The 15,652-nt window shown below is 37.0% G+C and overlaps 1 protein-coding gene across 1 annotated transcript in view; it reads left to right on the top strand.

Annotated features, from left to right (window-relative positions):
• The window catches only part of LOC101424448 (vomeronasal type-2 receptor 116-like), a 28,637-nt gene extending 15,375 nt beyond the window's left edge, over positions 1 to 13,262 (top strand). The window contains exons 4-5 of the mRNA XM_071212801.1: positions 1,571 to 2,270; positions 13,025 to 13,262. Coding sequence (XP_071068902.1) covers positions 1,571 to 2,270; positions 13,025 to 13,262 — 938 coding nt within the window. The remainder of the gene's footprint in view (positions 1 to 1,570; positions 2,271 to 13,024) is intronic.
• Positions 13,263 to 15,652: the final 2,390 nt, after the last annotated feature.

Here is a 15,652-nt window from a genome sequence, read left to right as displayed (position 1 = left end):
TGTGAAATAACAAGTGTTGGAAAGATGCAGAGAAATTGGAACTCTAATAAACTGGTAGTAGGAATGTAAAATAGTTCAACTGCTGCAGAAAGCAATATGTCAATTTCTTAAAGAATAGAATTACCACATGATCTGCTAATTCCATTTCCCTGGATATACCCATACAGAGTAATAACATGTACTCCAACAGATAAATGTGCACAATGGTTTTAGCAGCATTTTTCACAATAGCCAACACATGGAAGTGATCCAATGTCTATTAATGAATGAATGGGTAAATAAGCAGTGGGACATACAAACAATGGGATATGATTTGGCTACAAAGAGCACTGAATTTCTGATATGCACTGCTAAATAGAAGAACCTTGCAAACATTATATTCTTTGAAATAAGGAAGTGAAATGTCATTTATAAGAGATGTTAAAAAGGAGCAAAGCCCCAGGAGCAGAAAGCAGTGAGGAGGTTACTAGGGGATGAGGGTAAAGGGAAGAGGAAATATTTGTTGGTGAGTCTGTAAAAAGGAAATAAAAATACATTTAAAAAGTGAATGAAATCTAAATTATGAAAGAATATTATCACAATCTTACTATTAACTATATTTCATATGTTATATTTAGTGTATTTATCACCAGCCTACTCTATTATTAGTATAAATAGTATAAAATATATTTTTATTACAAAGTTGGCACTTATAAAACAAGGATATGTGTAGAATTCCCATACAACACCCTTTCATCAACACACCAAAACAGGGGAATATTTGTTACAGGTTATGAGATAATATCATCAGTATATCACCACCAGCCATCATCCATACCATATATTTGGTACACTTTTTCCATACTCCCTGATTTTGTCTCACAACCATGCAGCGTGTTGGTGGTAGCTTGACGTATGGGATCTCTGTATGATGTTATGCATGTTTGTTTGCAAGTTCACAACTTTTATTTTATACTTAGTCTTTGTGTATGTTCATATTATTAGTAATTTTGAATAAAAATTTTAAAAAATGAATGAACTATACAAATACATCCAGTGAAATGAAAGAATCTCACAAATAATATTGGTAAAAGAACCCAAGCAGAAGTAAGCTAAGTGCTTAGAATTCAAGAAGGTAGTTTATTTGGAGATTTGAGAGGGAGTAAATGATTTAGAGAGGTTGGAAAAGAGGCCTCTGGAGGGCTGGGTGTGTTCTAGTGCTTGGCCTGTGTGGTGTTGCCCATAGTGTCACTTTCTCATAATTCATTAAGGCATACACATATGGTTTGTTGCCTTGTATGACTATATGTTATCCACCAAGAAATTCATTTTAAAAAAGAAAAGAATGGCTGTTCAAAAGTGAGTAAAGTGGAACTGTTATGAAATTGAAGGACTGAACTTCCAAAAGAAAGCCAGAAGTCTAAAAGAAAGTTTAGGGGAAGGAAAACAAGCAGATTAAAACACAGAGTTATATCGAGTCATCACAAACTGGACAGATTTGGCTGAAATTGTCCAATTTTTTTCTTTTGGGTCCAGTGAATAGGTGAGAATTACTGAACATGTGCTTGTGACACTTTACATTTCTTGTCAGATATAGAGCACTGTTTGAGATGTCCAGATCATCAGTATGCAAACAGTGAGAGAACTCGCTGCATCCAAAAAGCTGTGACCTTCCTGGCTTATGGAGACCCTTTGGGCATGACTCTGGTCTGCACAGCACTTTGTTTCTCTTTCCTCACAGCTGTTATTCTTGGAGTCTTTGTGAAACACCAGGACACTCCCATTGTCAAGGCCAATAACAGGACTCTCAGCTACATCCTACTCATCTCTCTCAAGCTGTGCTTCCTCTGTTCTGTGCTCTTCATCGGTCGTCCCAACACAGCAACCTGCATCCTCCGACAAATCACATTTGCAATTCTGTTTACTGTGGCTGTGTCCACTGTCTTGGCCAAAACAATCACTGTGGTTCTGGCATTCAAGGTCACTGCTCCAGGGAGAAGGATGAGGCAGTGGTTGGTTTCAGGGGCACCTAACTTTGTTATTCCCATTTGCTCCCTGATCCAGATGACAATCTGTGGCATCTGGCTGGGAACCTCTCCCCAATTCATTGATAAAGATGCACACTCTGAGCCTGGTTATATCATCATCGAGTGCAATAAGGGCTCAGCCACTGCCTTCTACTTTGTCCTGGGATACCTGGGCTGCTTGGCCCTCGGTAGCTTCACTGTAGCTTTCATGGCCAGGAACCTGCCTGACACTTTTAATGAAGCCAAGTTCTTGACCTTCAGCATGTTGGTGTTCTGCAGTGTTTGGGTCACTTTCCTGCCTGTCTACCACAGCACCAAGGGGAAGGTCATGGCAGCTGTGGAGATTTTCTCCATCTTGGCTTCCAGTGCTGGATTACTAGGCTGCATCTTTGCCCCAAAGTGCTATATTATTTTGTTAAAGCCAGATAGGAACACTCAGCATGGATTATGGTATAAACCACCTTCTGGGGGAAATAAGCTGGCTTAAGTTATAATTGAATATTTTCCTGCAATAAATAGAAGGTCTGAAGAAAATCTATGCCATGATTGTGTTTACCCTCACTGATCATGAAGCAAATCTAATTTTCCTCCTCTCTAAAAATATCAGAATGACAACCATAACCATTCAACTTTTCAACTTTAAATTTCATTTTATTTTTATATCACAATTAATCTAACACTGAATACTGATATACTAGATATTTTGTGTGTTCTGAATATATTTATATAGTTTTCCATTTTGGTTTTCAATTCTTTGTTTCTCAATTTCTTTTTTTCCAAATTATCCTGGAAAACCGGATATAGATTTCTTCCTTTTCTCTGGCTATGGATTTCTTCATTGTTGTTGTTTAATTTTTAAAATATATATTTAATTATTTTTAGAATACACATAGATCACATGAAATGTTACATTAAAAAATATAAGAGGTTCCCATATGTCCCACTCCCCACAACCCCAATTTTTCCACATCAACAGCTTCTTTCGTTATGGTGGTACATTCATTCCAATTGATGAATACATTTTGGAGCACTGTTACACATCCTGGATTATAGTTTAAATTGTAGTTTACACACTCTCCTCATCCATTCAGTAGGTTATGGCAGGATATATATTGTCTTGCATCTGTCCCTGCAGTACTATTCAGGACAAACTCAAAGGCCTGAAAATGCCCCCATATCACACCATCTTTTCCCTCTCCCTGCCTTCATCAACCCCTGTGGCCACTGTGTCCACATCAGTGGTATAATTTCTTCCACTGCTAGAGTCACAATAATTCTATAGTAGAATATCAGTAAGTCCACTCTACTCCATATTTTACATCTCCAACCTGAGGACCCTGGGATGGCGATGCCCTTTCCACCTCTCAACTGAGAGGGGACTTCTATCATGCATGGCTTGTGAATGGGAATCTCATGCCCACAGGTCTAAACTCTCAGTTCCTTGATGTGGTGGTCATTCATCCTCACCTCCCTGTCAGCTGACCTGGGTAAATCAAATGAATCAGAGTGTAGGATTTGCAAGTCTGCTGAGGCTCGGACCACAGCTAGCACATGAACAGTCCAGAGATTCAAGTCTCCTTGGCTTACACCAGCCCCAGCACCAAAAATGGTTCAATAATAGCATCAGAAAAGGCTTGTGTGGAGAAGTCACATCTGAGTCCAACTCCATCAAATTCAGGAGCACAAATTCCAAAGTAGGGCCCACTAGCAAGGCACCAAACTCCAGAGCCATCTGTCATGATTGTAAGACCTGGGTGTCTCCATACCCTCAGGAGCACCACTACCTGGGGTTGTATCTACTTTGGCTGTCTCTGAGATCCTACTGAGATGTGAGATGTGCATAAGCACCACCCTTCTGATGACCTCCCAACACATTTTGAAGTCTCTTAGCCATAGAAACTCATTTGTCTTTACCTGACTATGGTGAGCCTAATGATCCAATAACATTTAGGGAATATTCCTTACTTTCCCACATATTTGAATTGCTCCATTTTAAGGACAATAACTACATATAAAAGCTCTGTTTCTGGACACATTCTGTAGCAGTTTGAATTATACAGCTTTTATTGGGCCATATCAGTTGGACATTGAGTCCCCATTCCCTTGTTTCTGAGATTCCATGATTTGGACTCAGAAACGAATAATCCCCCAACATCAAAATAATTTGCAGAGCAAATAATGCATGGATAAGTACCATACTGCCCCTAGCCCTAGAGGTACTCACTGTCAAGACATTGAGACTAAGCTGATACATAAACTTTAACTGAATTCTGTACAAAGAACTACAGCATTTTCCCATCACTACAGGCAGCAGGAAAACTGCAGGCAGAAACAAATAGCTCATCTAGGAAATAGCATGAACTGGGTGAGAAAACCCCATGGTGTATGAATGGTGGAGTGGACCATGGTATAGCCTCATCCAGTCATTTTGGTTATCATGTTAATGCACTTTTTCTCCTCTGACCTGAAAATATTTACAATGAATATACTTGCTAACTAGAAGTACTAAAATGGGAAGAGATCAGATTTTTACTCTCTACTTCTGAGTCCCATTTTACCTGCTCCAGTTTATAGTCACTAACACTGCATTACTGACCCTGAATTTATCCCTATGTGAAATGTTATTACGGGATTTACTCTTTAAGGCTTCAGAGGAAGTGTTTTCTATGTACAAGGCCTTGTCCACACTAGACTTCAATAGGAGAGTTGAATAAATTTGAGAGTGCATAAAATTGTGATGCTATGTGTGCATTTCATTTTGTGGACATTTGTTCATTCATTCAACATGTATGCATTAATACATTTAAAGTATTTATTCTATGAAGATACAAAACAGAACATCATAGAACCAGAAATTGTCCTCATTAATCTAAGTGAAAAGTTTGATTTGATGGCATTGGCCTTTGAAGGGAAATTCAGGATGCAATGAGAGAATAGAAGGGAATGCCCTAATCTAGATATGGTAACTAAGGAAAAAGCCTTGCATGATAAGGAAATTAGAAAAGATACCTGGAGGATGAGCAGGACTTAGGACTAGGCAGGGAAACTAGGCAGAGATATAGAAAAATGATATTACAATCATGGGGATAGCTGAGCCTACACCCGAAGTTTGACAGGTGCATGTAAAAGACAGAGGTACTGGAATCCAAGGCAAAGGGAGAAGAAGTGAGAATAGACAGGCATAATCGGACTGTACAGATTATGTAGTTCATTTTAGGAGGTTTTACTTTATTCTAAGAAGGCTAATTTATTGAAAGATTGACAACTGGAGAAGTGGAAGTTGTTCATAAAAAATGACCTCATTTTGGTAGCACATCATTGTGAGTTTAATTAACACCACTGAGTTATACAGGCGACTTATATATTACTGGGGAAAATATTAAAAATAAAACATAGGACTGTATAACACAGGGAACCTTATTGTAGATGATGGACTATAATTAATAGTGCACTTGTATGAATGTTGTTTTATGTATAATCACTAATGTAGAACATTTTAATACAAGATGTTAGTAATAGTGTGGCATATGGGGAAAATGCACCTAATGTAAGCTATGGATGGTAGTTAATAGCACTATTTTAATAATCCTCCATCCACTGCAACTAAGGTAATTACTAATGCAAAGTGTCAAGAATAAGGGACATATGGGAACACTTCAATTTTTACATGATTTTTCTGCAAATCAATTACTTTTTAAATTAAGCATAAATAATAATGATAATAGGAGATATTTCATGTGCTGAGTAATGGTTTTTTTTATTGTAATCCATGTAAATTGCTTCAAACACTGCCTAGAATATAAAATCTTTCACTAAATACTGGCTATTACAGTAAAAAATAGAGGTCACTTATATTTTAAAAATCTATCATCAAATTTAACAATTATTTGACATCAATGAAAGGTGTTGGTGTGGTGGTGTATGGGAATCCTGTATTTTCCACATGATTGTTCTGTACACCCACAACTTTGCTAATAACATTTTTAAACAAATCCATTTTATTGATAAATATTAATAAAGCATAAATCCACCTATAGTGTAAAATCAGTGGTATTTGGTCTAATCACACATTTGTGCATTCAACATATTTTTCATTCCTAGAGCACTTTCATTACCCCAGTATTAATAATAATTAACAAAAAACAGACACACACAAACAAAACTCAACACCTCTCAATCTCTCTGCTTCCCCAGCCATAGATAGCTGTTAAACTTTTTCCTTCTCTCTAGTATATCATTATTTATATTTGTAAAAAGTCTTATATATGCAATATCATGCATATTTGTATTTTACATGAGGTTTTACTATCTTATAGAGTCCCATGTTGCAGTTTTTAGCTTTCTTTCTAGTAATATACATGACCTTAAACGTTTCATTTCACTCACTGTCATACACATATAATAGCTCTGCTAGTTACAAACACCATGATCCACGATGTGCTTTAACTATTTCTATTTATTTCCAAAGTCTTAAAAACAGCCTTTGTTTTTAACCAATTTTGCTGCTTAACCATCAGGTTTCTAGTCTCTATCCTCCTCCTATTTTTGTGTCCTATATTCTAATTACTAACTCCATGAGTTTATACAATACACTTAGTTCATGAGAGTGCCATAATCCAGCATTTGTCCTTTTGGGTCTGGCTTGCTTTACTCAACAAAATATCCTCCAGCTTCTTCCATGTTCTCATAGGATTCATGATTTCATTTCTTCTTACTGCTACGTAATATTTCATCATGTGTATACTCCACAATTTGTTTAACCATTCATAAGTTGATGGACACCTGGGTTGTACCCAACTTTTGGCAATCGTGAATCATGCTGCTGCTGTGTGTAGATGTCTATTCATATCTCTGCTCTCGTTTCTTCTAGATATATTCCTAGTAATGGTATTGTCAGGTAACATGGCAAGTCAATAGTCAATGACCTTCGGAACTGATAAACAGTCCTCCACAATGACTTTACCTTTCTACACTCCAAACAATGAATAAGTGTGCCTTTCACACCACATCCTCTCCAATGTTTATAACACTTTTATGATGTTTTAATAGTGACCAGTCTAATAGGTGTAAAATGATGTCCCAGTGTCTGATTTGCATTTCCCTAATTTCTAGTGATGTTGAACATTTTTTCTTGTGTTTCTTCACCATTTGTATTTCTTCTGTCAATAAGTGTCTTTTCAACTCTTTGGCCCATTTTTTAAAAAATGGGGTATTTCTTTTTTTTGTAATGGAGTTGTGGATCTTTTTGAATATCATAGATATTAAACCCTTAGCAGATACTTTATGACCAAATATTCTTTTGAAGTGGCTGCCTTTTCACCCTTAAGGCAACGTCCTTTAAGGTGCATGTGTATATTTTTGAGAAAGTCCTCATTTGCCTATTTTTTTCTTTTGTTGCTCATGCTTTGGATGTAAGTTTTATGAAACTACTGCCTATTACAATATCTTGAAGATATTTTCCTAAATTATCTTCTAGGAGTTTTATGATTGGAACTTTATACATGGGTCCCTGATCCCTGATCCATTTCCAGTTAATTTTTTTATAAAGTATGAAATAGGGATCTTCTTTCTTTCTTTTGATAAGGATCTCCAGTTCTCTCTGCACCATTTGTTGAAAAGACTGTTCTAGCTTAGCTAGTGGGGCTTGTCCACCTTCTTAAATCACTTGAGTGCAGACGTGCGGTTGTATATCTGAGTTCTTAAATAGGGTCCAGTGTTCAATATATCTGTCTTTATGCTAGTACTATGTTGTTTTTAAAACTGTGGCTAAATAATATGATTTAAATTCCAGAAACGTGAGTCTTCCAACTATGTTCTTCTTTTTCTAAGATCTTTTTGTCTATTCAGGTCCCCTTACTGTCGATCCAATTGATAAATATCCAATTTAGTATAAACAGTCTTTCATTTCTTTCTAGCACCCTCCTGGATGACCAGGGGCACACACCTCCCTGTATACTCCCTATATATCTTGAGGTGCTGGCAGGAAGGAAGAAGCCTGTTCTCCTCTTACTCAGACACCTTTTGCCAGGTGTTTTACCCTTGTTGGATATCTCAGGAATAGGGAAGGGGAGACTTTCCTGTGACTGGGAGGTTCAATACCTCACCATTTGCTATTTCAGCTTCCTCCTCTCTGTCCCTGACTCTCTTGTTATTATGAAGCAGTGCCCTGGTCTGCTGTACTTGAAATCAGGTTACCAAGACGGCCTTAGACTCCCTCTCAGGTATTTTAGTAAGAGCTAAGCTTTATCTGTCTAACCCATCTGTCCTGCTCCCACAATCCTCACCTATACATATACTTTCTCTCTCTCTCTTTATTTTTTTAATGTTACATTTGAAAAAATTTAAGCAGTCCCCATATATCCCCCAGCCTCTCCCTCCACTCCTCCCACCTCAACAAACTTTTTCATCATCTTGGCACATTCATTGCATTTGGTGAATACATTTTGTAGTACTGCTACACCACATGGATAAGGATTTACATTGTAGTTTACACTCTCCCCCAGTCCACCCATCTAAATTAAAAAAAAATTCAGTTAAAAAATAAATAATAATTAGTACTTGATTTAAGAAGACAATGGCTATCATTTAACTGTAAAAACTCCAGTAATTTATAAATGCATATTTTGTCAGATGTGTTTCTCTAATATGGATTTTTGCCAATAGGATGGTATTTTACATTACTTTTATGATTTAAAATTCATACACTTTAAATATCGATCCTCTTGAAGTGATTCTAACACATTAATCAACTCTCTGGCAAATTACTGTTTATGTGGTTGTATGTAAACCTATATGTAAATAAGCTTCGTAATTTGCCCCTTGCAAATATTGAAGGCTGTGTTAATAATTTTCCTGTAAAGAGCCAGATAGTAAATATGTTTAGCTTTGTAAGCCTTGTGGTCTCTGTCACAACTGCTCCACTTAGACTATGTAGTGTAAAACTTGCCACAGATGATATGTAAATAAAAGAATAAGGCAGTGTCCCAGTAACACTTTATTTAGGGGCACTGAAATTTGAGATTTGCATAACCCTTGCATGTTATTAAATATTTTGTTTTGAATTTCTCACAATCATTTAAAATTACAGGAAAAATTCTTAGCTCATGGGCTACCTAAAAATAGAGGTACAGATGTGGTACATGGGCAGTAATTTGCTCACACCTGAAATAAACAAATCCAAAGTAAATGAAAAAATTCTTACATAAGGAAGAAATTATCTTATATCTGTAAGAGTCATCCTGACCTCTCTCTTACCCCCATTTGTAATATGAGAAAGTTATATCTGCCTCGTAGTTATATAATCAAATGTTTGGTTGTTGATGAGTAACAATTCCCTCCCTCTACCTTCCTCTCCTTTATTCCAAAATTCATCCCCATATTCACACAGAATTTCTTGGATGTCTGGAAAATCTGTATGGCATCACCTGTGTGGTAAAAAATCCTATAGCAAAACAACTTATGCTAAGTGCTTCTAATTGTCTGAGCCTGTATTATCTTGTGTTTGGGGTCATAGATACGTCTTTATTGAGGGAAAAAAGGTGTACTCTCATTAATCCACAAGACTATCAAAACAAGATAAAATTTATCTGAGTTTAAAATAGATAAACTACTTACTATTGCCCCCAATAAGTACATTCAGAGTACAGAGTGCTAGATAACCAGGGGAAAAGGTGTGCCTCCATATTTAAAAGATGTTGAGACTAATGTGGAGTAGAACACGGATTCTGGTAAAATAACACTAGACCTCTCTGCAGACCTACAAAGGAACCGTGTGGAGAGGGTCAAGTTAGACAGGAATATTGCAGTGTAATTTTCCCATCATTTAATCTTCCTCGGCATGTGGGCACATAGGAAGACATTTCCCAGTATCACTTGTAGACAGTCTGGTACTTGTGACTTAGTTCTTGTCAGAAAGATGTTGGTAACATATTGTATGTCTGGGGTCTACTCAGTATTCCAGCTTTCTTCCCTTTCATCAGCAAACAAAGGAACCCCAAGATGAAATAACATAGCTGCAAGATTAGAGTTGCCTTAATTCCTGAGTCACTACATGGGAAAAAGCAACCTCACCCATGCTGGAATTTGCAGGAGAAAAATATAAATCTTTGCTGCACTAAACCACTTAGATTTCAGGATATATTTGTTACATTAGTATATCTTAGCTTAAAATATCTAAAATATCTAATCATAAGCTATATCCATAAGCTATATCTAATCATAAGCTAAATTTTGGGACACTCAAATTTCTTTCAAATCATATTTAATTTATCATATTAATTGCAATATTTTTCTAGATTGTACATGATATGCTAGGTGCTGGAGATACACATATCTTTCTCTTTATCCATCAATAATGAAATATACTCAAGCATTTTCCACCTTAAAGGAAACAAATGAGTGTAAAAATAATAGCTATTTTAAACTTCAACATAAAAAAGAAAAGAGACATAATATAAACATTCCAAGATGACTGTAGATATGGGTGCTATGAAACTCCAGATACAACCTTTATGGAAGGTTATCCAGCAACTGAAAAAGATAAGACTAGTAGCAGCAAATATGAAAGCAATATAAAAAAATGATATAAATGTATTTATGTTATTTTTATGAAAATTCCTTTTTTGCCAGTCACTATTGTAAGTGCTGTAAAATGGATATATTTTTATCCACATTTTAAAGATGAGAAAAATTTAGAAAGAAGTTAACTAACTTATGACAGCTATTAAATGAGGGACCTTAGATGTGAACTATGCCTCCAGGCCATAGTGTCCATATTCTTTCAAATTTATTATAGGTGTCACCTGGGAGACATGTTGCATGACCTTTCTATAAATCTCAGTTTACATAGGTAAAAAAAAAAAAAAAACGGGTATAATAATAGTACCTTCCTCTTAGGGTAAGTTTGAGGGTAAAGAGAAATGTTGCATGAGAAGCCCTTTGCACAAAACTGGCAGAGTAAATATTCAGCAGTTTTAGCATCAGATTTGTCAGAGTCAGCTTCCCTCTTCTTCCTCCCCTTGGATTCACAAGTCGACAGGTTGTATTCAGTTCCCTATTACCAGCAGTTCACACCACACTCACTGCCTAGTGTGCTGTATCCATGCTGGTTAGACCTGGAGAACAGAGCCACAATCAAAGCTAAGATGTCGTAACCAACAGGGGACATGCTTGCACGTGTGTATTTAGCCATCTTGAGGTTCCTGACAGAGACAAACAGGTAGTGTTCCAGGGAACATCCAGGTGAAGAAGGTCAAGTAGAGATAATTCAATTCCTCTGCAGTGATGGAGCACAGCACCTGGAGATGGGGAGGAGAATTTCCACAGTGTTTGATGGGCACCGAAAGCCCACCATCCATTATTGACTAGGACAAGTTCGATGGATGATAGCTCATTAGATATTTAAAAATATCATTGTTTTATTAGATGCATGACTCTGAGTGGATTGTGTGATCCCCTTCTCTATTCCTATAAGTTGAGAAGGTATCATTTGGACCATCTATGAAAATGAAAAAGTATTTAACTTAAAAGGAATCTTCATTTTATAAAAACCCATCTTAAAATGGAAGAATAGTCAATGCATGCTTAGGGTTCTAGACATACATTAACCTCTTTGCTGCCTAATCCATGCTAGATTTCTATAAATCAAGTTACTCTGGGTCTTGCCAGTGCTGGTGAATCCCACAGAGGCCTGTATTAGATTTTTTTCCCTTCCTCCTTCTCAGGGTGAAAGTATTGAGCATTTGGTGATTAACTTACCCTCTCATGAGTCAAAATCCCTTCAATCTTGTTCACTGCCCAGGATGAATGAACCTCTAGACATTTGGCATATAGTAAGGTATTCAAATAAGTGTAGGATGGATGAATGAATGAATGACTTCTGAGAAACTCTTATTTCCCTAAGGCAGCAGAATGTTTCATCACTCTTGAGACATAGTCCATAGCATCTCACATTGCAAAAATTTCTGAATGGAAACCCATTTTCATAGTAACCTAACTCTTATGCCCACTAAGCATCTTCATGGAATTTTCCTTCCATATCCTTGATTCACATGTAACCAGACTTTCATCTGAAGACTACTTAACATGAATTTCAAGTCGAAAATGGCCACTCTCCAGATCCAGGGTGCAGTTGGATTCCTCCCCACTCCTTGATTCATTTTTACACAAAACCTTCTTCCCATGCCAAAGGCTTTATAGTTTCCTCCCCTTCTTTATTCTATCCACTTGCTAACTAGTTTCTTTTCCACATTCCCTGGGGCCTATTGTAATTAGCACTCTTGTCTGGCTGAAATCAAACAGCTCAGCCCATGATATTAATCCAGGGCTTCTAAAACCTGTCTCCTTCTTGCAGATCCCTTTCATTTCATTCATGCTGTTAAAAAATTGGCTATTACCTGGAAAGGAGCACAAGGGAAATGTCTAGATCTTGATCAAAGTGATGGTTACCTGAGTGTTTGTATGTGTGTGTGTGTGTGTATATATATTGCACTTTCATTTTTTATATCATACTTAAAAATAGTCAACCAAAAAACAGTCATCAACGTTTACAAATTGGATGATGTTGAATTATATATCCAGACATTCGACTTCCCTAAAATGTGATGATGGATGCAGCATTAATGTTTCCATCCCTCTGATTGGAACAACAGAGTGGAGCAGAGTAGCTTTCTTTGTAAATAGACATATTTTCCATGATGTCTGGAAAGCCTAGGGTTGCCATGTGTTTGATGAAAGATTTGAAACAGTGTAAGAAAGATAAACAAAATTTCCCATTGCCCAGAGCATCTGAGGAGAAGAGAGTGAAAGGACAAAACTCCATTGAGCCTTTGTATCCACTGAAAGAATTACCAATGGGGCCAGGGGAAATTGGCTATGTAAATGCCCCACTGACAAGTACTGAAGGAAGGAACTTCAAAAAGGAGATGAAATCTCTAATGGAAGATCAGGCAGGGCTGGATCTAGTTTATACACCTTGCCTGAACTTATGTCCATACTGAATATCCTCTTTATGGGAGAAGAAAGAGGAATGGTGCAGAGGTCAAGTATAAAAAGGAGTGGGAAAGGCAGCATCCACCCGGACAGGGGGTAATGGCAGCAGAACAGAAGTTCCCAAACACAGACCCTAATTGGGATAAAAATGACCTGGGTGACAGAGCACAAATGAAAGATCTTAGAGACCTCATTATACAGGGGATCAAATTGGCTGTACCCAAATCTCATAACTTGAGTGAGGCCTTTGAAGTAGCCCAGGAGTAGGATGAAACTCCCTCTGCTTACCTGCAACGATTGAGGGACCAAGTGAGGAAATATTCAGGGATAGACCCTGAAGATCCTGTGGCTCAGGGAATGTTAAAAATCAGCTATGTGAAAGGGTCTTGGCCTGACATTCAGAAGAAGATTCAGAAAATAGAAGGATGGATGGATAAGCCATTAGAAGAGTTATTGAGAGCATCCTGTAAGGGTAGGGCCACATTGGGAAAATAGGAGGTGGAAATTGCAGGAGACTTCAGATAGGTAAATGACTTAAGGCAGCCTCCAAGGAGAGTGCCAGTAAATAATTTCAGGTGGCCTCCAAGGAGAGTGCCAATAAATAACTCAGGACTGCCCACAAGAAAAGTGCCAATAAAGAAGATGGGGCTTTTAGAAAAAAAATAGATACGCTGTCTTCAGCTAAGCGCAGTGTTCCGCTTCTGTGCCTGCTTGCTTGCTCGTAAACCCCCTCCCCCCCTAAAAGGCCATAAAAACACCTCTTCCCTGAGACTTGGGGCTGCTTTCTTCTCTGTGTAGGATGAGACAGTCGCTGCACAGCTAATAAAGCTCTCAATTGGAACTATATTCAAAGTCTGAGTCTGGTCAATATCACTATCTATAACATTTGGAGGCCCCAGTGAGATTGATCAATGAGATCCCCCACTCCAGCAGGGTTGATTTCCTCAGACTCAGGGAGATGGGTATGTTCTGGGGACGGACTGGCAGTCTAGGCGAAAGCCTCGGAGAGATGGTCCTCTGCCCTGGACACCGCCCGGCCCTGGAACTTGTCTCCACCTAAATTCTATCTGGAGAGCATCAGGAGTTCCTGGGCCCAGGATCAGCAAATGGGACATCCCTTAGTAAGTCTGTTTTCTGGAAAACCTCTGCAGAGTCTGTAGAATGTGGGAAATGGATCTGCTGAACTCAGCAAATAGATCCACCCACCGGTCAGAGCAAGACGTCGCTCTTGACTTCGGTTCAGGTTGTCTGGTTTGTCTTTTCGTTTGTCTTAATTGTTTGTCTTTTTGTATTTCTGTCCTGGGTAATTTGTGAAAATTTATGAGTCAGTTGTAAACTGTATGTTTCTGCTAAGTGTTGTAATTGTTTTGTGTTTGCCTGTTCAATGTCAGTGTATATTTTGATACCTCCAGATGGTGATATAAATTAATGAATTTTTTTAAAGAGCTCTATTCAAATGGCCAAATATAAAATAAGTGCTTATATTAATACATAAGTTTGAATGTTAATGGAATTTCTACAATAACAAAAATTTGTAAGTCTTAACAAAATTACTATGTCTTTTCATTAAAAAATAGTTCTTGTCTAAATTGAAATGAATATTTTTCTTCACAGGGTAAAATGAAGGATGTAAAACTTAAATGAATATTAAAGAAAGTTAAAAGTTTGTGGGAATGCTGACTGAAATTTAATGAGTTTTTTTTCTGGAAGGATGTGTTTTGTCCTAAAACAGAATGGCTGATTTTCATGAACTCTTGGAACTCAGGTGCATGTGGCAAGTTGTGAAATGTATTGTGGTAACTTTAAGTAAAAAAATGTGTTCTGTAAAGGTAAAATTAGTCTTAAAAGTATAAATAATTATAAAAAGCTTAACGAAGCATTGTTTAAATTAAGGTATTTAAATGGCTAATTCCAAAAAGTCCTTATTAAAAAAACCTGAATTGATAGTACTGCTAATAAAAGGTAATTTTATAACAGGAAAACTTGTTGGTAGCCAGCCTCTCCTGCCAACTTGCTTCTAAAAGACTGTTTCTGGTATTGCATGCTACTAAGTATTTAAAGTAAAAAAAAAAAAAAAAAAAAAACTTCGTTATTTTAACAAGTTTGTTTAGTGTTAATGGCAAATATATGTTGTGAAGAGGTTGCCTGGTAACTTGGTATGTGGGATATATGGAATGTGTTTTTATTGTTAAGGAAACAGGAGATGATTTTGTCATAAGATAAACACGATTGATTGTTAGGAGAGAGTAGAGTGTGGGACAGAGCCTGAATGAATACTGAAAGTGTAGAAGATTTGTGAAAGAGAAATTTTTTGATCAAATTTGAGTAGCATTTGATGAGTCTGTCTATAAAGTTTTAAAAGGTTTAGTATCAAGTAGTATATTGATGCAAAGTTAAAAATTTTGTTCTTTCTCAAGGTCTCTCAAGTCATTAGTTTGTTTTGGTAAAAGTTTCCTGAATAATCAGTATACAAGGAAAGTCTGTTTTATCAAATTAGCTTCTTGTGCTTTAATCTCATCACTTCCTCAGTGTTTAAAGAAGAAAGGGTCTTATCTCTTTTAAAGGAAAATAATGTTCAAACCTGCTTTCTAAAAATGAAATCCTGAAAAATAACTTCAAGCTAACTGCAAGAGATTTGTTCCTTTACCTTAACAAAA

This window comes from Dasypus novemcinctus, chromosome 30 (assembly GCF_030445035.2).
Source record: "Dasypus novemcinctus isolate mDasNov1 chromosome 30, mDasNov1.1.hap2, whole genome shotgun sequence".
NCBI classification, from domain to species: Eukaryota; Metazoa; Chordata; class Mammalia; order Cingulata; family Dasypodidae; genus Dasypus; species Dasypus novemcinctus.
The sequence above is the reverse complement of the archived record's forward strand: the minus strand, read 5'-3'. Positions and strand labels throughout refer to the sequence as shown.